Source organism: Strigops habroptila, chromosome 4, assembly GCF_004027225.2.
Source record: "Strigops habroptila isolate Jane chromosome 4, bStrHab1.2.pri, whole genome shotgun sequence".
NCBI lineage: Eukaryota > Metazoa > Chordata > Aves > Psittaciformes > Psittacidae > Strigops > Strigops habroptila.
This window is the reverse complement of record NC_046358.1, coordinates 9,326,936-9,352,876: the sequence shown is the minus strand read 5'-3', so window position 1 is coordinate 9,352,876 and position 25,941 is coordinate 9,326,936. Positions and strand designations below refer to the sequence as shown.

General features: G+C 38.1%; 1 protein-coding gene across 8 annotated transcripts in view; it reads left to right on the top strand.

The window, feature by feature from the left end:
- Positions 1 to 25,941, top strand: part of KIAA0586 (KIAA0586 ortholog) — an 84,657-nt gene that overhangs the window by 44,311 nt on the left and 14,405 nt on the right. For 7 of the 8 annotated variants that reach the window (XR_003990975.2, XM_030483073.2, XM_030483069.2 and 4 more), the window contains one exon: positions 3,911 to 3,998. The exons of the other annotated variant lie outside the window; for it this stretch is intronic. Coding sequence is in view for 6 of the 7 variants with exons in the window: in XM_030483073.2 (XP_030338933.1) it covers positions 3,911 to 3,998 (88 nt within the window). In the remaining variant the exon portion in view is untranslated. The remainder of the gene's footprint in view (positions 1 to 3,910; positions 3,999 to 25,941) is intronic. 8 annotated transcript variants of the gene reach the window in all.

Sequence of the window (25,941 nt, the reverse complement as noted above, 5' to 3'; positions counted from 1 at the left end):
TCTGGAGAATTAGCTGATTTGGTTAGGATTCATTTTTGTTTGCCTGGGTACAGGCAAATGATAATATACCGTGTGTAAGATTACCCATTACCCATAGTCTTACCTATGCAAGAAATGTAATGTGATCTAACAGTGTCTTTCATAGAAAATATACAAATAGTTACATATTACCTTTAGAAACTTTTTCTTGCATCTGAACCCATAGGGTGGGGTTTTTTGCCTGCTGACATGTAAAACTCATTCTTCTTCCAAACCAACCAAACAAACCCCTGAACTTTGTGTGGTCGGTTTTGTTTTTTTCCCCCAAACAAGAGAGTCTCTTCCTGTAAGTGGGTGTTCCTGATGTAAGCCAATGAGAAACATTAGCTCTGTTTCTCACGGGCCAACTTTTTAGTTTTCCTGTGTCATGACAATATCTTTAAGTATACCTTTAATCACAGTAAATGTCTGTCGTGGATGGGGCAAAACCACGCTCCATAAGATCCTCTGCTAGATCCATATATCCTTTTCTGGAAAAACAACAACAAACAACAAAAAAGCCTGTACCACATGATTTGAAGGCTTGTTTTGACAGCATCTATCTACCATGTAACAATGATGACGAACCTTTCCCTTAGTTTAAATTAGGGATGGCATCTGTATTCAGATCTACAGCTGGATCTGCTTTGTCACCTGCCTGTAGGAAACAGCTTTTCTTGTAACATAGTATCAGCTAATAGAGCAAGAGATATTCAGGCTTCCAGAATGATTCATTGTATGCATAGTTTAAAGCAATAACCACTTTAAACTTCTTAAAAGATTTCCACCCAAGTTAGACACTGACTCTCACATCAGTTGTTTCACATCTTATCTTTCAGCTCTAGGCAGTGTTTGCCTTCATTGAAATGAAACTGTCAAGCTATATACAAAGCCAGAAGATGAATCTGTTTAGGAGCAAAACTAGGTTTTTCATGGTGTTTGCCAAGAGATCTGAAAAAATACATGGTATTTCAGATGATGTCCAGCTGGGCCTTGGGTTTGGTAGACCTTTGTTCTGATGCGACTGGGAACAATCCTCCTGGATCTTAGGGTTTGTTGTGGCAAATCTTGGGTGGTTTCTGTGGTCTGTCTGAGCAGGATCCTCATTTCAGGGAGGTTGTGGCCAGTGATGTGGAGCTGCCATATTCATACTACTTGTTCTTTCCCTGGGATGGGTGTGTACATCAGATTTTGACCAAGAGAAAGAATATTGTCTTTTCATGTAGGACAGGAGCTTTTTAGTCATGAAGAGTGGAGTCTGTGTGGTCACTTGCTGCAAAACAAATGCCTTAAGTCATACAGGAATTGTCTTATCTACGCAAATTCCTTGGCTGTTCCTCCATTTCTGGCATTGGATTTTTTTCAGATTTATGTACGCTTTTAGCCACTGTTAGACAGAATGCCAGACTAAATGCATCCTCGGTTTGACCCCTTCTGTCCATTCTTGTGCAAGCATACGGGAATTGACTGTTATTTGTGGCCACTTTGCCCCTGTGTTGTTAGCATTAAAAAGCAAAAGAATGACTAGGAGGAAGCTGGGCTCTTCCTGTTCTAGATGAAGCATTTTGATCATGGGAGGGACATGAACATTGAAGTCATATTTGGCTAAACATTTCAAAGATGGTAAATCTAAATCATTTTAAGACCCAAATGCATTGCTAAAATCTTAGAAAACCAGTTGCAAAATATTTTCATAATGTTCTTATACAAGTATGAATGTTTTTATACAATCAACATTTTTTAAGTGGGATTGTCACTTTGGTATATATTATCATTAGCTTTTATTTTTAGTATTTCAAAATACATGGTGTTCTTAATCTTCAGGAATGCGTAATTGTAGGGTATGAATCTATGTATTATGTCTCAACTTCTGTTTGCACCTCGATTCAGTTTAAACTGGTTTTTGGTTTGTCTTATTAAAAATCCAAAACAAAGAAACACTTCAAATCGACTCATGAATATGCTGTTGTTTTGCTTATGTTTAATGTTCTGTAACAGTGGTGGCCTTCAATCACATTTCCATGAGACCTTCGTTCTTTCAGAAAATCATCTCAACTCTTTCTTACCTTGTCAGCTTTAAATGATGAACAGACTTGGTCAGCATCATGGTGTGTAGAGGTGCCCAATTTAGTACTAATCCTAACTGGTCTGTCTGTCCACATAGTACCTTGCGGAGATGCTAGCTTGATCTCAGGTGCATGTGTGCGTGTTCACTTTTGCCAGCTTATGCTTATTGTTGTGCGGGTGAGGTTGTGTTAGTGTTTGTTAGAGATGACATGCTATCTACTAGTGCAGCCCTCTCTGTGCTTTGTTTACTGGGGAGAGTAAACAAGCGTTGAGGAAAAGACACTGGCTCAATGGCATATGGGTTTTTTTCCTCCTGATTTTTTGCCATGCTGGCTTAAATGATCGTTAAGTACATGAGAAGCAGTATCATCGCTGTTGAGATTTCTGTTATCGTAGGAGTCAGTTGTTAGCTGAAAGAAAAGGGAAGCTCTGATTGCATGGTTGGCACCGTGCTTATTCTTTGGCAGACATAAAGATTGTCTTCTTTTCATTTACATTTTTGGCTCTTAGTTTCAATTGTGACCTCCACAGTAGTGGAGGGTTTCTCTTACAGAACTGAAGCGTACTTTCCTTTTCTTTCTTTTTAGCTTTTGGGGAGCAAAATACTGCTGTTACTTTGTCATCACATCTTCAAGAGAACAGCAGTGCCATTGCTCCTCAGAGCATATAATTTTCCCAGAATTCATAAAGTAATTCTGTCCATAGGCTCCAAATGTTGTGTCATATGCAGAAATTTATCTTTCTTGTGTTCCTCCTTCTTTAAGAATCTTCATTAAAAAAACCCCTTATATTCATTTACAGAATCAACAGAATAACTGATGAAATCAATTTTGTCTGTCTTAGAGAATCATAGAATCATAGAATGGCTTGGGTTGGAAGAGACCTTAAAGCTCATCTAGTTCCAACCCCCTGCCACAGGCAGGGACACCTTCCACTAGACCAGGTTGCTCAAAGCCCCTTCCAACCTGGCCTTGAACACTGCCAGGGATGGGGCAGCCACAGCTTCTCTGAGCAACCTGTGCCAGGGCTTCACCACCCTCATAGCGAAGAACTTCTTAATATCTAATCTAAATTTACCCTTTTTCAGTTTCAGTACATGCCCTTGCAAAAAGTCCCTCTCCAGCTTTCAAATTCTTAAGAATGCCTAAGTCTTCTAGGATTCCATGACTCTGTTTTGCATTTCTCATGTTTCCTGTCTACATGTAGTAGAATGTCCTTGGGCCACGATTCATGTTCCAGTTAACACATGAGATAACAAGCGTACTTGACAAAAATGATGTCTTCCTTTTTAACATGCAGAGTGTTTCTTGCTTCTAAGAATCTGTTTTCCTGTAGGCATTGTTGCAGACCTAGGTCCTGAGGAGCATTTCAGGAAGAGCGGAAAATGGTTTTTAAAACATGGACATAAATTTATACTTGGCATTGGTTTTCCAACTGGTGTGCTGAAATTTTTATTTTTCTTTTCAACTTTCTCTTTTTGCTTAGGAGGATAATACCCAGGAAGAAGTCCTGAGTATTGAAGAAAGCCAGAGAAATCTTATGTTCTTTCTGCCACATACTTTGAGTAGGAATTGAGGGTCTCCTTGTGTCTTCAGGTCTAAATGGCACTTTGCCATACCTCCTGCTCCCAGGATGTTTGTCTAGAGGAAATAACACTGCAATAGGCTAATTCAGATTGAATTCTTTTGAAGTCAAAAGGAAGGAGAACAAGTGCATATTCTTTAATGAATCTTTAAAAATCTCTTTCTTGAAGCTCCACATAATTTTACTGTGCTTTTACATCAAAAGGTAGATTTGTAATATGATTTTAATGTTTGATATATAGGAGGAGAGTGTAGGAGCTGCACAAGTTGAGACTGTGAAACCCCGAGTTATTTATGTGAAAAGGAAGTCTGAAGAGATGCAACAAGAAGGTAAATCAATGTCAATAAGCAAACATAGTTCTTTCAGTTAAGCACATCAATTTTAAATGTTGTTGTATACTGATGTATAATAAAGTTCTGATTTTTTTTTTTTTTTTAATTTGGCTTTCATTACTACCAAATTCTCAAAATTTCCAAATGTTTATATATAGTATCTATAAATCTACATGATCATGGTATTGTTGAGATGCACTGAAAGGATTGGAAAGGTATCTGCGTGTAAGTCGTCAGAATCCTTGCAATTAGGTATTTTTTTAAATTTTTGTTTGCCAAGAGCATTACAATGTGCATATTATGTAGTCCACTGAATCTTAATTGCTTTAGAGAATGCTGTTCAGCAAACAAAATATTCATACTGTTGTGATAGATGGGAGTGGTTCATGTGCGTGAGAAAATGCAAGGGTACTAGAGAAGAACTGAAAGGTAATAAAAAGTTAAGATCATGCAAATGTGAAAAAATAAAAATAAAAATAGAGCTTTTCAACATTAAAATGGCCTGGTTTGAGATTGGCTTCAAGCTAGCGTGTAGCAGTTGGTGACCTTCTTTTGTGAAGGATGCTATGCGTATTATCTATGCATAACCGTGCTATTTTTGGAGATTGCTTAACAGTATTTGTTAAAAGTGTTAAGGATGTTGCATGAGAGGGAGAGAATATTTTGTTTCTTGTAGTTCAAGTCAGTGTTGGAATAACAAACTATGCATATTACTGCCATATTTAATTGTTGCAGCAGATAATAAGTTTGTGGAGGTGGCAGAGGGAGATATATAGCAGTTTTAATGTTACATGCTAATAACAGGAATCCAAAACCTACATGTCTACAATATGTGCAATTGTAATTGCTCCACCCTTGTATAGACAAATTCCTCCTCCAAACACTTTTAAAATAATTCATTGAACTTCCTCCATTATTTTTTTTTTTTAACATCTAATAGAATTATAATTCCAATGAAATTATTTTGCTTCAAATATTTCTAAGTGGTAAGAAAAGCTCTAGGTCAATGTTATTGGTCATGGGACTTAAGACCTAATTTCAAAATCATGGTTTACATATGAAGAAAGTTATGAATAATGTAAAACTTAACTTCCATGGACAATTAGTGGAAAAGCTTACAGAACTGAAGTGGCACACCTTAGTGCATGTGTGTGTTTTGTTGTAGGCACGTTTATCAACATGTAGTTTTAAAGTGGGTAAATAAAGATTTAATTTATTAAAAAATGGGGGCTAACTAATATTAGTGGAAAATATTACAATAACTTTTTCTAATAGGAAGAACTGTATATTTCCTCTGGTGTTCAGAAAATCCAAATTCTCTCAGGAAAGAGAATTTCTGATAAGTTTAGCATGACCTCTAAATTGCCAAAAAAGAAATTACGTAGCAGGTCTGCCTTGCGGGATCAACCTGTTCCCAACTTTAAGAGCAATTACAGGAATCTTCCTCCTGTTCTTCTTCCTAAGGCTTGCTATTAAGCATCAAAGAGGAGGAAAGGGGGGATAGTCTTTCTAACACCGTACCTCATGATTTTACACCTTAACTTTGTCTCAAAGTGTTAATAAGGCTGCACTCTCAGCCTGTGTCATTGAACAGGGTCTTGAGAGAGTGAAGGATTTAAATGGAGTAAAATATTTTTTTATTGAATCTGTTTTCTGGAATATTTATCTTAAAAAAAAAAAAAAAAAAAAAAGATAAATTTACCTGTACTGTAGTACAAAGTATTCAGGCACAGTCCAGCTATGTCAGTCTGTCAAATAAAAATGTTTGACCACGAGATGGCAGTAGTCAATTTTCTTTGAAACAACAAAAAAAGATGATTTATATACCAGGATAATTTAAATCTCCTTCAAAGTATACATATTTAACGAGCCAATAAAAATCTAGAGGATTTGCAAATGGAAATAACTGTCTGTCAGTTTTAACCAGAAGGTCTTGTCTCTATTAGCTTTACCACAGCAAACTTAATCAGGCAAAAAATTGAAGGTAAAAATTAGTAAGAATCATATGAAAGAAAAATGAGAACTTGCAACATGATAAGAGAGTGTATTTTCAAATACAACATTTTAAAGCTAAGAACATCTGTTACTGTAAGTTCAAAGCACTCTGTTGCTAAAAACTTCGTGTCAAATGGTTGCCTTTACTGAGATAGCAAGAGGCAATGAGTACTCGCCTGAAAATGGACAAGCAATTCAGAGGCAGGACCATTTAGATATTTTTTTTGAGAGTTTAAAGGGTAAGTGATTGTATCAGTATTAGAGCTTAGAAAACCTAGAGCCCTGAAATGAAGTGTGAATTCAGGGTGTTGGGAGAAAGGGGAAATCGTTTTGGACTTCAAGTTGGATGAAAAAAAAAAAAAAAAGCTTTTTTCATTTAATTGATAAATACATAACAAGATTTTTTTCATGTTTTGTCTATGGTCGTAAATATATATATGGTAGAACTTTCTTTTGTTGTTTAAAAAAACCTGTGGTCTAGGGTGAACATGTGTTTTTACTGAAAGTTGATTGATGTCTTCTAATGAAAGTTGAAGTTCAGTAGGACTGTTACAATATCATGCCTGAAAGGGTAATGTCTCCTGAAAGTTACAATTGAAAATAAACCCTGAATGTATTATTAATTGAAATGTGTGCCTTCTGTAGACATAGTGGAGACAGTGGTTTGAAAACATACATTTGTAGTATATAATATACATGCATTTATGTTTTTGGCTTTATTATACCCTTTAATCTTTGTACCATTCTTTCATATATCTTCATAAATTTAATATGATAATAATTGTTGTGGTTGGTGAATGCATATATTTCCAGAATGGAAACATTTTCAGGCTTACATTAATATGATTCAGAATTTTTAAATTAAAATGAAAGAACAGGTGGCACTGCTTGACTGCAGAGCATTTAAAAACTTTAATATGAGCAGCTCAGAACCAAGAGATAGGTGTATCTTCACTTAATTATTTTTCTACAGCACAGACTCTCAAAATGTGACCTAGAGAGCACAACTTCATCATAGTAATTCCTTTTTATCTCTAGCTAGTGAATTATATTCAGGTGGCCATAAGTATATGGGAAAGTAATATTGGGACACTAAGCAATTGGCTTTGTTGCCACAGAGAGATTGCAAAATTGCTTGTTGGAAGAGATGGTCTGTGCAACAAATGAATAAGAGGGCAAGAAGCCCTTAAAACAATCTGCATAAAAAAATAAAGCTTTCACAGTCCCTGTTCAGTATTGAAAATGGGCTACTTCTCTGTTAACATTGACATTATGCTGTATTGAAACCTGTAATACTGAAAATATGGGTATGACTAAGTAATTCTTTGCCTCTCTTCTTCAGCCAGGAATTGCTCAGAGTTAGGTTTTGGGTTATTTTTTCTTGAAACTTGCGGCATGAGGCAAATCTCTAACAGATGCTTCAAGGAAGGAAGATGATTAAGATAAGGCTAAAGGTCTTTATTTTTTTCTTGGAACTGGAACTGTTTTGGTCAAAACTTAACAACTAACTATTCTACTGAAAGTTTACTTTCTCCTTAATATCCTGCTGTTTCTCCTTTTGGACTGAATTTCAGTAAAGGCTTTCGCTAAAGACTGCCCATACCACCCTGAAAATAGCAGCTAATGAAGCGAAACAGAGCTTTTCTTTCACACTGTAGAGAGTACCACCACAGACTGAGAGGTAGAAAGAGTTTACGTAGCTTACATTGCTCCTTGAATTTGACTAATTTCTGAGAGGAGATCTTGGAAACTGAAGTAATGAAATCAATTAGCTATAATTATGGCATTTTTGAAGCAAATGTCCTGTTAGAGGTTTATGTAAGTTTTTTTGGTGTCCCTTCAGAACTCTCATTTCTGGTCTATTTTGACTCTGGTTTTCTTGTACAGTTGCCTCCCTGTGCTGTCAGATGGCTCATTGACATAATTCAGTTAATATATTTTACATTTGGGCAAGTCAGGAAATGCAAAGCTGCATTTCCCACAGAGACTCTGTCTTGGCTATAAGTGGTCATTAGCTTTTAGGTGCTCCAGGTGGTTTAGAACAGCAGTTCGTAAAGAGTTTTCACTTGCCTTTTTTTTTTTTTTTTTTTTTTAACATATCTATAGCAGTTATATGATAGCCCATGCATTAGAAAACATGCATCTGAGTAATAAGTATGCATTTTGCATAATATCCTCACAAAATCTTCAGTAGCCACAATGGAGAGTTTCTAGTTTGAATTATTGTAAGTCAATATTTAGTTGTATTACAATATATTTGGAACAGGAGTTTTGAATTTCTTGGCTTTTGTAAATATTATTTGTCTGTTAAGAAGTGCCATTTGTATCTATGGTTGCTTCTTTTCCCACCAAGTTACTTTAGTTATTTTTCAGACAAATGTTAAAACAGAAGTTTGACTTTTTTTCATAGCTTAAGGCAAGGTCTTGTGTAGAATTATTACCGTAGACAATGATATCCTTCTATTCTGGGTATGTTCTGCTGCTCTGGGAGTGTTCTGCTACTTCAAGATAGGGTCCTGAGAAACCAAGCACCAGGAGCTGCTGTGGGTTTCATGGAACTGTGCACATCCTTGCACTCACTCATTCCCAAAAAATCTTTTCTCGTAAATGGTCCTCTAGTCTCCTAGATATGTCGTTTCTCCCCTCACTTTTTTGTGCAAAAGGCATGAACTACAGGAACTACAGGCAGGTGAAGCACGAATCTCCCTGGTATGATTTTTAGACTCGTAGAATGTAATTTGACTTTTTTGAGGCATCTAAATTAATTGAAATCCAAGTAATCAGATGGAAAAATGAACCCCGCCAAAAAAACCCAGTTTATACTTAAAGAAGACTGTACCATACAGGCTTACATTGCCTTACAGTCTGAGGATTTCCTACTGATGGGCATGCTTGGGTAGAAGTCATTCTCCTCTGAAGTCCTGTTCCACACCATGTATCACCTGTCTTTTTATTTCAGCTCTACATGCATCATTTGTCAATTTTTTTTCAACTTTTAAGAGGTTGAGAGTTAGTTCTCCTCTTACTGCACACATCCTTAAATGGCACAGAGGGAAACAGTGCTCTCTCACTTCTGCAGTATTGTCAAGACATTTCTCTGACCTTCTGCTGAGGCTTTTGCTGTGGGAGGTATGTGCAAAGGCAGAAAACTTCCCTTTAGTCTTCCCTTGGTGCCTATACAGATGATGCTTTACACCCATCATGATATCTGCACAGCTTTGTGTATCTTCAAGTTTCCGTTGTACAGTCCACTTGAGAATCGACTTCTGCACTGTGCTGCATGTGTGTATGGTTAATCTTTAGAGGGAAGGTATTTTGCACTTTTCATGCAGAAAATAGAATAAAGCAGGAAATCTTCTAGTGTGAGGTTAAGGAATGTTCCTGCTTAGAAGTTTTACATTCAGGAGATGAGGCTGGCCTCTATAGCCCCATTGCTTAAGCAGGTGAAAGCAGATCACAGTTGTTTCTTTCTCCCTTTTGATCGGATCTTTATGTTTAAAGTACCCTTATTTTGCTGAGATTCAGGGTATATTCATGTACCAAGTCCCTCCTCTGGCCTATACACAGCAGCAGGGATTTTCACTGAAATTCCAGCACTAGTTGGGGTTTTTCTTTGGAAAGGGAAAAAAAACTTATTCAAAGTGGCATGATCACAACTTAAAGGATTACTTCCTATGGAGACTGTCAAATACTTGGATTTTTTACTTGTCTTTTTTTAGATTTACTGGGGCTCAAGGTAAATATCCAGAAATCTCATCTGATTCCTTCTTCAAGCCTAGATTTTAAAGGATTGCAGGTGATGTAATCTTGTGGTGTCCCTCAAAGTGCATTTTATATCTCATAAAGTTCAGGGCAGTGACAGAATTAAGCCTGGTATTTCACTTATACATGGGGGTTGTAATGTGAAAATAGTGAAGGACCAGTCCCTTTTTCATACTGGTAAGCTGAAAACCCATGCTTCAAAAAGCATTTATCCAATGTACATTCTGGAGTTCATACATCCTTTTTGCCTCAAAGTATCCTGTGGCACACACTATGGATGCCTGCTGAGCAGCAGCTGTCTGTATCATATTGCACAGACACCAGAAGGCTCTGAAGATCTTCTATTGTTAATATATCTTAATAATGTAAAGGATTTGACTTCCAAATGTATAAGAATTTCTAAAAAACCAACAGAAAAAAAAATCGATTCATAATTGCATTTGCTTTTCAGACATTTGTGACTACCTGCTGGAACCAAAGCAGTCCAGACTGCCGGGCAGTTCTGATAAGCTGCATGCAGCTCCACTGCTTCTTCCCTGCAATGTGGATCAGTGTGGATTTCTACATATTTGGTTTTGGTTTTTTTTTTCCTTTCCTTTTTGCCATCTTGGTGGTTTTGGTTGGGTTAGGGTTTTTTTGTTTTGGTTTGGTTTGTTTTTATGGTTGGTTGGTTTGGTTTTGTGGGGTTTTTTTTGGTTGGTTTGGGGTTTTTGGTAGCTTGTGTCTCTTGTGGCTAGGCATATTCTAGGCAGAATTGTCATTAAAAGTGGAGTACTTCTTGCTGCTGCATATCCAGTCTGAGGAGTTGGAATGCACTAGCTGAGAGCCCTGAATTGTTGTTTCCACTTTGGCAGTCTACCTTTTGATCTTTCACCAGTTCCAGTTTTCAGTTGTGTAAATCCGCCTATTGTCAGCCCGTCTGGGGTGCAAGCTAGAATGTGATGCTTTTTCTTTTGTGTAAGATTCTCATGTGGTGGTGATTCAGCTGGAGTTGCTGTGCATTGCAAGCAGGGTATGGTCTTGACAGCAAGTATTAAATACCATCTCAGATCTCCTGGACGCTAGCACACTCCTCACTAGTCTATTGAAATTGTTGTGCCAAGGCAGTCTTTCTCACAGCCTGTATAGGGTTTGTGAACACACTGGGATCTGACTGAAGCAGCTTTGTATTGTGTATTATGATTTGTATGCACTTTTACAAACTTACAGTAATTGCTGTTGCCTTCATTGTAAAGAGCAAAAAATAAACACACACAATAAAGCCCCTTAATGGGCAGTGATCCCACTGGCACTGATCTTGAGTAACTCTGAATAAAAGCAGATGGTAGCAAGCTGACTAGGCTGACCTGCTTTCCCCTTTCATGCAAACATTGCTTATATAAATGGGGGACACACACAAAAAATTAATGGGCTTGGGCAAGCCACCTAAGGACAGAGACTCCCCATGTACTTAATGCTTGCATCAGCCCGAGGGCTGTTTCCAGTTAACTCTTCTCTGGAGGGAGAAGTTTCTCACAAATTAGTGGTTCCACAGCTCTGAGCCCATGCTTTAATAAGAAAGAACTGATGTGCATCTAGAAAGCAAGTGTGCTTAGCTGTTCTGTGGCCTGTGTGTTGTGGTAGGTCATAGAAAATAATCAGAATAGTCTCTCCTGAACCTGCTACTCATTTATATACATATAATTGAGTCTGAAGTCCCTTTACACATAATCTTCTGTCATAATGTTGTGAAGAGGCATTTGATCTTTATGGTCTTGTACTCCTTTAATTCACATGCGTATTCATTAGCAGTGATGGTAAATGAATTTTAATTGAGATTCCTAGTTCTAAACGGTGTGCCTCATTATGTCACCGTAACAAGATGTATTGTAAGAAATAGCATCGTCTTTCTTTTTCAGCAGAGCATTTGGTTGGAGTTACTACCTCCAGGAGTATGCTACAGCCTCTGCCAGAGATTACAGGCTGTAAAAGCAGTTTCCCCAATAAGACATATTTATGCTCCTCAGTCACTATTGTTTTCAGCCTGGTACATCAGCCTGACTACAGCTAAGCTGGTTAGGAACTGTTCCAGCCATCTCGGGTAGACCTGCTGCCAACTCTGTGTTAGTTTGGTTGGCAGGTGCTCTACAGGATCTTCTAGGATGACCAGCCTTACTTGGATTAACAGTCATTTAAGTAGGCCTCTTATCTCGCACTTCTTTTTTAGTGTTAAAGTTGTGTTTCTTTTACAAAAGGCACCAGTATCAGAGTGGGAAGTCTTGATACCTTTGGGTGCTGGCAACACATTGCATGGGTACTGTATGGTGAAGATGAGGAGTATTTACAAATGTATATTTCAACTTGGAGTAACATATGTAGGATAGGAGAAATGTGGGCTTTCTGTCTTCAGTATGTGGTGAGTTTGTTTTATTTTTCCGGTTGGCAGGTAAGGCAGATGTTGCCCTTTATATTTCAGTGGCTTGTGGGTGTCTGAGAGCAGCACAACAGAAGGAAGATCTGCTGCTTTCCCTGCTGTTTTGGTTCTGGTGGTCCTTGGGCAGAAGCAGCTGGACTCCCTTCAGCTTTACCTGTTCTTAAACAGCTCTGAATTCAGCTTTTTAAAGCACTACTTAAAAACTGGAAGGAGCCAGCTGTTTGTGTGGGGAGTGGCTGGGTAGAAGAGAAATACTACGACAAGAGTGTATATGCTGACTGGAGGTGGCTTAATGTGAGTGATGAATAACCCACAGATGCTGACTGTTTGCCTCCAAACCTCTTTTATAAAGGAGATGGGGGATTTACAAAAGCTGTCATTCTCAGCCATTAAACTTCTTTCTTTTCCTTTTTTAATGCTTTGTGAATTTTTGCACTGTTAGCAGAGGCAAGGCATAGCTATAAAGTTATTAATAAAACCTAACCAGACAAAAAAAATGAATATTTTGATGATTAGTGTCTGCAGTCAAATTGAATTGTTAATTTTTTGATTTTACTGCTTATTCTATTGTGAAAGGGCTTGACTTACAGGCAATTTTTATGCTCATGGACAGTGTTGTCACTAGGTACTTTATTTGCTTCTTTTTCTGTGTACTTTTGGAGTAAGCAAACCTTCTAATTTGTGCACCGAAGAGAGGCCAGGTTTTTCCAGCACCACCTTGTCAATACAGTGATACAAAGACTGTCTATAGTTAAGTATAAATATATGTTTTCAGTGCCCATGTGATTAATTTCTGAAGACTAGGAGCCCAGGAAACTTTCAAATGAGGCAAGAGCATGGAGTAAATATTATCTAGGCTGCCTTCCAAATGAAGAATACTATAAAAATAATCATAATGCTTCTCTTTGATAACATGCTGATTTTGAGAAATGCAATCTGCCAAAGTAGCTTTCTTCTTTAAAATAGGGTAAGGGCTGGTGAGTGAAGATTAAAGTTGTCATGCACGACCTGTTGCTCACTGCTGAGGTTGCATATGGGACTGCATTTTGTAATAGTGTGGAATAACATGCAAATGTAAAACTTGGTTAAGACATTATTCATCTTCCCATAAAACTAATCTTGAAGTAAAATACCACAAATTCTCGTCTCTAAATTACCAGTTGCAAATGTGCTTCTGGTGACTGCATTTGCAAGGAACAGTAGTAAATGATGAAGATGGATTAAATTTTGTCTGTGGACTACTGTGTTCTGGTTTTTATCATGAATGCTGTCATTCAAGGAAAAAAAAAAATCTACACCTAGAGAAACTTTAGATTTAAAAGCTTTGTATCTGTGGTGTTGTTTTTCTTTAATCTAAAACTTATGTTTTGCTTTTAAAGAAGGAAGAACTGTTTTTAAGCACAGTTGTAAACAACCTGAGTGAAAGTTGAGTGTGACACAAAATAGGTAGCTGTTCTGTAAAACACTTCTTTTTTAACACGGTGCATTAGCAGCAGGGAGGTAAGTGTTTCTCTTTGTATACGGTATGATTTTGACTTTCTATTAATTGTTTCTTTCTTAATGTCAGATAGGCATGTAGTTTCAATACAAAATAATAAATCGTCAACTATATGTGAAAATGAAAATGTGTATCTCACGTTTTCTCGATCTGGTAGAATTACATTTATGTTTTGTCTCAAAATTAGGCAATCAAATTGGGTTAGACTTACTATGTGATGATCTGCTCACCTCCATCTTAACTCAGGTTGTTACAATAAAGTAATAATCTCAGGATTATGTATCATGGCCTTGTTTTATGCACTGTACACATTGCAAGAGTTAGGCAGAGCTGTGTTTGTTTAAAGACAGTATAACAGCTGCAGTTTCTGTCCTTCTCAGGCCATTGTATCTTCAGTAGGAGTAAAAAGCATGGAATTTGTTGGCAGTTGGTTAATTTCTGGGGTTTTTTTTAGTTTGTTTTTATAATTCCATAATTATGGATCTTGAGAAAATTGTTTTATTTGCTTAACAGTTGCCATTGTGCCCTGTTATGTAAATCAAAATTATAAATGGGAAATATTTACTAGTTTGAGTTACAGTGTAAATACATGATTAACTTCTTAAAAGTGCATGTTGCTTATTTCAGTAATTGGACCCGCTCCTAGAGACAGGCAAGCAGGGAGATTACACAGGGAATGCTTGTTTCTGAAGATGAAGCTTCCTTCCTAATTTAAAAAAAAAAAAAGAAGAGAGAAAAGAAAGGGGGGAGCAGTTTCCTGTTGGAGTCCTCACTTTACCGGAGGCCCGGCAGTCATGCCTCCCCCTGCTCCAGCTGGCCTTTACATGCCGTCCTTTGTGGAGGTGTTCTCTGATGAACAATGTCCAAAACGATTTTTACGAGAGCAATTGGGTTTGCCTGTACAGGCAGACCTGGGATTTAAAGAGGTTTTTGCTCCTCTCTCATTGGCTTTTAAATGCAGGACTACAACAGCCAGCATCTCTGAGGTTAAGGCTTGATAAAGGCTGTTCTGTTTGTAAGATTCATAATCTTCTAGAAACAGCCTAATGAAGAGACTCAACCCAAAATTTCAGCAGTACGTAAAACATGTGTTCTGACCTCAATATATATGATGTGAAAAATGAATAGCAGCAGCACTGCAGGCAAAATCTTCTCTGCTACAATGTGACAACCCACCCCTTCATTGGAGGTTTCAAGAATTTGGCTATGCTTTTGGAAATAAGCCTTATGATTCTGCTGGAGAGATGTTTTAGCTCAGACAGAGCGCAGCACACAACGGCTTTGTTGGAGTGCTGGCTCTGTGCTTATGGCAGGAAGCTAAAGTAAAACCTTACTTTTCTACCTACATTATGTGGTGGTGGTTTCGTATGCAGGCTTGAGAACCACAGAAGCTGAAAGCTAGCACCACTTAAGATGACAATAAGGGTCTGACTCTACTTCATTAATTCAGTAAGGTGGTTTTTTTCTTTCTTTAAGAACAAACTCCATTGCTCTCTCTGTCCACTGTAGGCTGTTAAATGAGAACCATACATTCAGTTTCTTAAGCCAGCTGCTTTTTGCAAAGTCTACAAGGAAAGTGAAGCACTTACAGAGAGTACACTTCTTGTGTACCCATCATAGGTCTGAATGATGTGTTCAGGAGATGTTTACATCACACATCACTGCTAGCTCAGAAATCTGTGCACTAGCCATCAAGCAATCTTCAGAAGCATTGAAGCTTAAGGGTATGTGTGGTGGTGTGCTAAAGCTGACAGGTCCCAGAATGATGTGTTTTCATAGGGCATCTAGGACATCTGCATGTCACTGCATTTTCTAGACATTCTTACTTGGGTATCCAAGTATGTGACTGTCTCTCAGAGCATGCCATCCAATTGTTCTACACTGGTACAGAGCATTGCAGTGCAGAACCTGCCAGAGGGAATATTTCGAAGTCTATGAAAAGAAAGTTCAGATGTTTTTAGTCTGAGAGTGAAATTGCAGAAGGCCCTTAGAGGTCTGACTTATTGTGCAATCTCTGTAAGTAATTTGTAATCAAAATACCTTTGCACATGTCACTTTCATATTTCCTGTAATAAAACAGCAAGAGCAATTAAGATTTTGGACCATAATCATCTACAAGCTTCTAAAAGTGAATGGGTTGGGGTTTTTTTGAGTTATGGCTGAAATAACCAATTTTTAAATTTTTGACTGCTTCAAAAAAAGTTTTTCATAGCTATTTTAATAGATTTTTAACTGTAGCTTGACAAACAAAACTGTTATGTGGTAATGTAATTGATCTGAAGTTTACTTCTTAAAGAAAAAAAAAAACCAAACAACACAACAAACCCCACCCCCAAAAAAACAACTAAGTAAGAAACCAGAAGAACTCTTCACAAAACTGGAAGACATCTGTACTCTGGTAACCCAGCATGTGACCTACTGGGCTTTATGCATTTCAAATCAAAAAGAATCGGTAAATATACTGCCATATGCATGCAAATGTGTCTAATAACCCAGTGTGCTATGTATCTGTAATGTTGTTCTGACACAGTTCAGAAAGTTGTCTGTGGTCTTGGCATTCTTCAGGAAACATTAGATTAATATAGCTGCCTTTGTCTTTTTTTTTTTTTGTTTAAGTAGGTGTGTGAAGGCTGGTGCTACATAAATGAATTATATTGAAGACTTTGGAGGAAGAAGGGGCTTGTAAACAAGACTGAAATTAATGAATATAAGAATTAGAAATCAAAACTTTATGTTTAGTCTGAGGAGAAACAATTCCTTAAACCATAACCACATGGCTGTTTCTTGTTTGCATCAACTCTGGTTGACTGTTATTGTCTTCTGTTAATTCTCTGGGGCAGTGGCCTGACTTCGTTGAATGAGCCAATTGTTTTCCTTTGTGTTGCCCATCAAGTAAGTCCCCATCTGGTTTGTATCAGACTGTTTTCACAGCCAACAACTGCTGCCTTTTCTATATCCTGACACTTAAGGGCCCCATGCTATCAAAGCATTGCTGTGATAGCCTGTCTGGCTGGGCCCATACAGCTGTGCCTTGCAGCTTGAAACTATTACCCAAGTAATGGTAACTTAGAACTTGAACTGGCTCTTATTCCCATTGGCGTCGTGTGTACAGTGAACAGAATACATTTTTGTTGAACTTCATGTTCAAAAAAATATTCTTTAAAGCTCTCAGTTTATATGATTGGCTAGTTTTTAATTTCCAGCAACTTCCTGTATCTAGAGGCAGTTTTTGTGTTCTTCTAAAACATTAATGGGTACAATACAAGCAATATTTATTGAAGGTACCGTTGTTATTACTTACTTTCATGGTACATTAAAGCTCAATAATTGAAAATTAAACAAGCAAATTATTCTTAATGAGGATTTTTTCTTATCAGATTTAGACTATGTTTCTAGGAAACTCTCTGTGCATGATGAGTTTACGTTGTGTGAATAATGCCACACCTTGGTTACTATTCTACTCACTTTCCAAGCAGCTATCTAAAAATCTGTAGCAGTGGACAATGAGTCTGCATTAATCTGTTTATTTCTTCTCTCAAGATATAGGGAAGGATTGGATAACTCTATAACCTGGGCAATAAAACTGTATTATGGTTTGCATTGCAGAATCACTGAGAGGCCCCAGGCATGACCCAGGTCTCTTTCTGCCAGGCTTCCTATATGGTAGGAGACAGTCCTGTTCCACGAGACCTTGCAACATGTGTATTCTCTCCCTCCAAGATTTGAAAAAACAACACTGCATCATATAACAGTGACATTCAAATATTGTCTTGTATAAAGAAAGATAATCTTTAAGCGTTTGTTCTCTTCTGCTCTTGGTGGGCCATGTAACTCTCAGTGACAGAGTAATGATGAGGGGAAACATAATCCCCAACTGTATCTATATTGAATTTTAAATATATTCTGGACTCAGTTCTTTCATGGTATTTAAGAGAAGGAGAGAAAGAAAATAATGGATAATGTTTTTAAAGTCTCTGGTCTTACTGTATGTGCAAGAAACTGCTAGAAAGTAGACTGATTTATCCAATAACCTGTTGCAGTGAGTCTAGACGAGGGCCATGAAGATGCTCAGAGGGCTGGAGCACCTCTCCTATAGACACAGTCTGAGAAAGTTCAGCGTGGAGAAGAGCAGGCTCCAGGGAGACCTTGGAGCAGCTTTCCTAAAGGGGCTGACAAGAAATCTGAAGAGGGACTTTTAACAAGGGCCTGTAGGGACAGGACAAGGGGGAATGGCTTTGAGATGAAAAAGGGCAGATTTAGATTAGGTATTAGGAAGAAGTTCTTCACTATGAGGGTAGAGAGGTGCTGGCACAGGTTGCCAAGAGAAATTGTGGCTGCCCCATCCCTGGCAGTGTTCAAGGCCAGGTTGGATGGGGCTTTGAGCAACCTGGTCTAGTGGAAGATGTCCCTGCCCATGGCAGGGGGCTTTGAAGTAGATGATCTTTAAGGTCCCTTCCAACCCAAACCATTCTGTGATTCTACAAATAGTTGCAGGATAGGTGTTCATGAACTTGGGAGTACATGTGTGTATATCTAACGTGAATGAATTTGCTTCAAGTAAAATACTGTGGAGCCATTAAATTCCATGAGACAGATGAGAGATTTTTTTGCCTTTGTGCTTTTCCTACTAGTACATGCTGCGTGTCAGATAGTGGCAGATTAGGATTGTGCTAAATAATTGGGTTTATGTCTTTGTCAGGTATATGGAGGGTTTGCAAAAGCTGCTTTCTTATAGAGCTTTCCATAATTGCTCTTCCTATGAACTCTATACAGCTCCTAAATTCAGGAGTTACATGCTTGAGAGTGGTGATGAGACCCAGGCATCTATGCTATTCACCTGCACAACATGCAGTAGTCCACGGCTCTGCAAGGAAGCTGTTCTCTCACATGCTGACTGTATTTCTGTACACGCTTGTTTGCAGTGCAGATTTCCCTGTATTTTGGCCAGGAATATTTAAACCCAGACAACTGATAAATGATTTTCATTCAGGCTGCTTACAAGCTATACTAATCATGTTTGTGGCCCAAAGCAATGAAGAAAATTATTGATGAAGTGAGTGCAAACCAGGTTTGGCACCAACAGCTTGAACTGGGAAGAGCGAATGTCAAAGAGCTGCAATGCTTTCTAAAGTAAGTTGGCAGTAGATACTAGAAGGAGTTGTCACCATCAGTTAATGCAGTCAGCATTCAAAATATCAACTTGTGTGTGTTGCACAGCTTCAGAGGTAAAGAACATCTGCCCAAATGAGAACCTAATGTAAATAAGTGTGTTCAGCAGCTTGGAAGGCACTGCTTGCTTGGCTGCTGATTGCAGATTTGTGCAGAGCAGCTCCCAGGTTGCTAAGAACAGTTGTTGGTGTCACAGTTGCTGCTGGGGAACCACTGGTTGGTCATGCAGCCTTCAAGAGGCACAGTGTTGCTGGCAGCAGGCTGCAGTGTTTTTCCTGCTATTTACAGCAGTTAGCAGAGTTGGAGGTGTGTGTCATATTAAAATCGGCAGCAATGTGTCCAAGAGAAAGTTAAGAAGGTGGTGTAGTGTGCTGAATAGTATAGATGTAGAGCAACACATTTCTGCAGTTCATTTATTCTACTAATTTAGAGCTCTGATTCACCCAAGTATTGCAAAGGAATTTTGGTTTTACCCTTTCCCATGTAACAGGCCAAGGTTCTTGGATTGGTTTTGTTGTGGTGGGCTTTTTGTTTTCCTTACAAGGGGGAATGCTTATCTCTATTGCACAAAGTTTTAAGATGTTAGATTTTAACAAGCTTTAAAATAGCACAGGGTAAAAACACATTTATTCTCAGACCTCTCCAAGTTTCTGGTCCCTGGGCATTAAATTGTAGAGGCAGTGTTACTTTGTCATCACACTGGGTATACGTTTCAAGAAAAGGCTTAGACGGTCTTTGGCAGAATAGGATCTGGATACATACATAGTAGCAGTCTTCTAGCAGATCTTCCAGTAAAGACATTAAATGTTTTCCTTATTTGAGCATATGCTTACTTATGTAGATTTTTATGTAGGTTATATACAGTATTCTTTCTGAGCTGACAGAATAATTGCTTGCCTCTAAACTTCCTGGGATTGCTTATTCCTAACACATTTTTCAAAGTTAATTGGTATGCACAGAAGATAAGACCTTTAGCAGCCATCTTCTGCTGTTGAACACGTGGCTTGAAAGGAGATCTTTTGAACAAGTTGTCGGCATATATTCTAGAAATGTGTATAGAGACATCCTAGTGTTTATTAGAATGCATCACTGGAAAATGCTAACTGTATATAGCTGGTTTGGTCTGTCTTGTTTTGTTTTTTCCTCAGGAAAACATTGAGCATCTCATTTTTAAAAGGTGTAATTACAAAAATTGAGTAATTGTGCTGTAGGTATAAGCATTTTAATAGGCTAGGGTTTGTAATGGAAGTACAGTAATAGGAGTCCTGGCAAACTGTTTCCATAGGGATAATCCCATGACTTTTTAAAGTGAAAATTATCAAAACAAATGTATAGGGGCATGTGAATATTTAAGTATTCAGCGTAGAGAAAAGTTATTTCATCTGTGGTCATCTGGAAAAACACTTGTTACTGGAATGGGGTTTTTTGTGCTTAGTATATTTTATTTAATTTTTTTATTATAAGAATGCAGTTAGTGACTCCATTATATATGAAGAGTGACTTGCAATGAGAAGATTCTGCCTTGCAGCACTGCCCTTCAGGTGCTGTGGTACAGAAAGTTTTCTGTTTTCTTCCTGATGCCCTTCTCCTAGCTTTCATTAAAATCTGCATGCAGATTGCTGTCATGGCTGGAGGGAATGTAACCTTCTTGCCCAGAAAATCCTGTTGTCTGTTTGAGGGAGAGCTTATCAAGGTCTCCCATCATACTTGTAAGTGATAGAAAGTAGCTTGTGACTTCTTACACTGGTTCACTGAAAGTTGTCCTTTTACATTCCTAACAATTTTTTAATAGTCATGTAGCTGAGGAGTTAATAGGGCTGCATAGCGTGCGATGCTTAGTAAGCATATGCAGTGCAAGCATCGCTGCAGATAACATGCTCAGTCTTGACCTGCAACATACCGAACATGTCTGATAAGTAGAGATTGTCGAATGTGCATCCCAGTGATATGGACAATCACGCATCAAAGACTGCATAAGAGCAGCATGTTGGGGTAACTGTAGGTAATTTAACTACCTGGGCCAAACCGATTTGAAGTCAAGAGGGGACTCCAGAGTAACCCAGTATGTGTCCTGGCCAGTACGCTAACTGCATAATTTGCTTAGGGGATCCCCTTCACTGGGACATCCATCTTCATTTTAAAGTGAACTTGAAATATCATAGAATCGTAGAATCACAGAATGGTTTGGGTTGTAAGGGACCTTAAAGATCCTCTAGTTCCACGCACCCCACCACCGGCAGGGACACCTTCCACTAGACCAGGTTGCTCAAAGCCCTGTCTAACCTGGCCTTGAATGCTTCCAGAGATGGGGCAGCCACAGCTTCTCTGGGTAACCCATCACAGTGTGTCACCACCCTCAGAGTAAAGAATTTCATCCTTGTATCTAATCTACATCTACTTTCTTTCATCTTAAAGTCATTCCCCCTTGTCCTATCCCTACAGGCCCTTGTCAAAAGCCCCTCTCCAGATTTCTTGTCAGCCCCTTTAGGTACTGAAAGCTACTCTAAGGTCTTCGTGGAGCCTTTTCTTCTTCAGGCTGAACAACCCCAGCTCTCTCAGCCTATTTTCATAGGAGATGTTAATTTTCAAACCCAGTGCAACACTAATTTATGATGAAACATCATTGAATTTGGTCATACAACTTTAATTACTTGTGTGAATTATTTTAAAATTATTTTTAAATAAAAACAGGGCATGTAACTTTTATTAAAAACATGCTTTGATATTTCTATTATTTTTAATTTGCCATTCCCCATGTAAGCTATGAAATGTCATTATGTCTAGCACTGTGGTATGATGTAGATAAGCTGGAGGCAGTATTGCTGCAATTAATATTGTTAAGATACAAGGTCTCAGTGGAGCCAGTCCTACTGCTAGGACTGCCATGAATGATTCTGCTTCCTGAGGGAAGTCTGTATAACTTCATCTTAGCATTTAGTGTGAATTCCCACTATCGATTGTTTGAGGTTGGCTTTGGGTTTTGTTTGGTGTTTGGTTTGGGTTTTGGTTTTTTTATTACTGTGGTTTGGCTGGTTGGGGTTTTGGTGGGGGGTTTTTTTGAGGTTTTTTTGATCTTCATTATTTTGTTTCAGATACTGGCATTAGAATGTCTTTTGGATCCCCAAACATGAAGGTGTGAATAACAAAGCTGAATACATTATATAAGCATACTTTTAAATTATCTTCCTGTCTACTAGCCTGTTACATTTTGCAGAAAATGAGAAAAGGATTGGTATGTAGGTGATACTGAGATATCCTGGTTAAATAAATTATTAATTACACAATTAAATATGCAGTTTTTTAATTATCACTTGTCAGATTCTCCTAATTCCACCAGCTGTTTACCTAGGTTGTCTCTTGTGGATTTAGAAACTGCTCCTCCCCCCAGCCTTGCATGAGATCCACATTTTCCTGTTGTTTTTCAAAGACTTTGGACCACTAATGAACCAACTCCTTCTCTTTTACTTTGAAATAAAAGCTGCTGCTTCAAGGTTTACCGCAGGCCCCTCATCTCACCTCTCCCCAAGAAAATGCCTGCAGTCAGGAAACTGCAACACTTAAAAGTTAAGAAAAGACTATTTGTTTCTGGCCAGTTGCACATCCAAAAATCACAGGCATCTGTACAGAAAAATCACGTGGACTTTTAATATTTCTTGTTAGCATTAATAATTATAGTAGTTATTTGGAAAGATCATGACACATCTTTTGGAAGTGATTTGCTGGGAAAGAACAGCAAGAGTTGTGGCCAGGGAACAAACTTGTTAAGCAGTGAAACATTCTACAGAGCAAATATGCCAGACCTAAAGGAGCAGAGTAGATTTGAGGCACCAAAAGGAAATATTTATTTAGTAAACTCTGCAATCCCATTCCTAGATGTTTTTGGAGCTGTTTTCTGTCTGCCCTTCCCTACCGGTCTGTGTGTTAGGATTTTGAAAAATCTGGTTCCAGTTTATTTTATGTATTTCTAGTTTTTATTCTGCTTAGTGTTGCTATTGCATGTTTTGGAAAACCACTGAACCTTGAACTCAGACTTGAGAGGAGGAAAAATAATTTTCAAATATTCAGCTTTGAAAAATGTGTTAGCTGCTTAGCCCTGTGTCCCACTCTCCTTTCTGAGTTGGGATCTGAATTTATTTTCTTTTTGGAAATATTTATAGCCAGGATATACATTAGGGTTTAAACAAACAAACAGAAAAGCATGTTTATTTTCTGTGTGCTTGTATGCAGAGTTTCTGTAAGTACATTGCACCATGGGAAGGTTGAATTTGCCAAATTTAGGTCAAAACTCGAACTCAGCTCATACTGTATAGTTTTCTGTCTCTGCTGGTGTCTGTGGCCCACTTATGGAGGTTTATGAGTTGGCTGAAGCCTTTGAGAATGAAGCTGTATTTTTTTCAGCTCATGCAGTAGACTTCTGCTTTTAAATCCAGACATTTTCTGGCTCAAGTCCTACAGATGTCAGTCCATTTCTGCAAAACAACTGAAGTGTTTCAATTGTAAATCTATCCCTTTTATGTAATGCAGCCCTAGAAATTTGGCCGAAGTTTGCCTAGAGTCTTTTTTGTTTGTCATGAAACTGGTGAAGTTAGGGGCAGTCTGGTTTTGAGTTACAAAAACAGAACTGCGTGCATTTGCAGATCATCTTGTTCTTGCTCTCTGTATTTCTATCCTAGTGGAAGGCAGCCGTCTGACCTGCAGCCAGGGGCCCTATGCCTAGCAAAGCATTTACACAATGAGAAGAGAGTCCCTGCCCTAAAAAGCAGACATGCTTAAGCATTTTTGCTTTGTTTCTGGCAAAGCTGAGAAAGGACACCTCCACAATAACCTAAATATGCATATGGATTCAAGGTGGCCAGGGCTAGAAAAATGGAGGAGCTGTCATTTCTAATGAATGCAGAAGAATTTTGTTCAAACAGTTGGATTATTTGAGAAACTGCTTATTCCTGACAATGTTGTGTTCTTTCCCATCTCGAGGCCATGTGACTACTTCCTTACTATACCCACTTTCAACTGTATAAGCCATTAAATTCCAGAATTATATAGCTGAGATGCAGGGTATAGCTAGACAGAAGTCTGAACTGGAAATACTGTATAATAATTATAATTAGTAACATGACTGACAGTTGCAGTGTATTTTGTCCTTTGTAGCCTTCAGAATTGCTCACATCAAAATACGGCTGTTTCTTACCAGTATATGCTAGCCCAGCAAGTCTGGAACGATTCTGATTTTGCCAAAAGTGCTGCCTCTTGGGTTGCTATACTTGGTAACTTGTCTATACAACCACATATGAAAATGAGTGAATTTTTCATTGGTACCATACAGATATCCATGGAGACATGGATCAGACACACGCTGGCACAAATATGTCTCTCACATCTTTACCTACAGGTAAAAGCAGCAGATAAAGTGTTCTTTGGGCTTGTAGGTATTCTTCTACTTTACAGTCATTACTGTAAAGAATTTCTGACAACTCTGTTTCCCTGCTAATGGTCTTTGTAACTGTATCCCAGATGTAAATATTTTTTGGTAGGGAAAAAGCAAAATGGGGGAATGACACAGGGGAAAAAAAAAAAAAGGCATTTTTGTTGACGGTTTTAAGATGCTGAGTTACATATCTGCAGGTGCTCTGCTATCCCCAGTGCTCTGAGCACTTGAGATAATGCCATCTGGAGGAAGTTATTTGTTGGGACAGGACAGTGTTTTAAACTTTGAAGTCAGTAATAAACAAAGTGAAGCAGCTGGAATCTGGCAGAAGAAGAAACAAGCTGTTCGTATCAGCCCATGCTATTAAAGGAATGAGAGCACTGCACTGGAGTTGTTTTTACATATGCTTGGAAGTTTATTCTTGCTCTAGAAGTTAGCTGCTTCTGTTGTTATGTTAGAGACTAGAGGGAGGGTTGCTGGGAGGTGATGGTTGGTTTTAAATTTTAGGAAGTAATATGTAGGTAATTACAGTAATTATATTTCTGGTTTTATACTGAAACAATAGCCTGGGTCCTGATCCTTCAACCGTCTTCCTATTTTGTGTTTTGAAGATACCTCTTTTCATTTACAAGATATGGATCTGGTTTACCTCCAGATCAAAAATAGAAGTTTTATTTAATGTATGGACACTGACTAGAAGGAGTTAAAGCACATAGCTTTTATTTGGCTTAAAAGCCAGACTTGTTTAGACTTTTTATTTTGCCAAACTGAAAAATTAAAAAAAAAAAAGATTTAAACATTTTTCTTTGTTCTTATTGTTGCCACATGGTATTAGTAACCAAACCTCCCTTCAGTGTGTTTAATTCCTTTTCCATTTGGCATACATTCACAATACACTTGTATATAGCATACTCTCTGTGTGACGGTACCTCTTAGACAAAAACTCCCTTCACAGGTCACCGGATAGTTGACACACCATTAATTTTTATGTTTCTGTTAAAGGTCTGGAAATTTAGTACTGTGCATGAATTTGTTATAGATTGCCAAGAACAGGAAAAATCTCTAATCTGAAATCTGACCTTTTCCATCAGTGCATTACCAAGATGTTTTCAGTTGCTGTTGAGTTTCTACCAGTCAAGGACCCTTACACACTTAAGAGTGTCATTTTTCACAGTTTATATGAAGGTATTCTATTAGATGGTGACAATGAATTTGGAAAATTGGAGGTCACCTGGGGTCACAGAGTCCATTTATTGGATTTTAACAAGGAAAATTTTTATAAATACATCTAAGTACATGATTACAAAATTGTCCAGAGTACTTCCAGAGCCTCTAAAGAGGGGGGAAAAAGCTGTGAAGATTACCTGCCTTCCTGCCCTGCACTGCTATGTAAATGGAAGAATTTTCCATTCCATTTTTATGGCATATGAAGAGATTATAACCACCATTGCAATTTGCATATTTGTGGCAGTGAAGAGTTCAAGTTTTAAGAGGAAACCATCTTAGTATTTCTTATGAGCTGTTCTCTGATGGGGGAAGAAATAAAATGGAATATCACATTGTTGAAGAATGAGCTGGGCAGGGACTGTGCTTGTACATAGCACTGTACACAGCAGTGTACAGCAAAAGGCAGATACAGACATCAGTAAATAACATGTGAACCGGAATACAAACATTT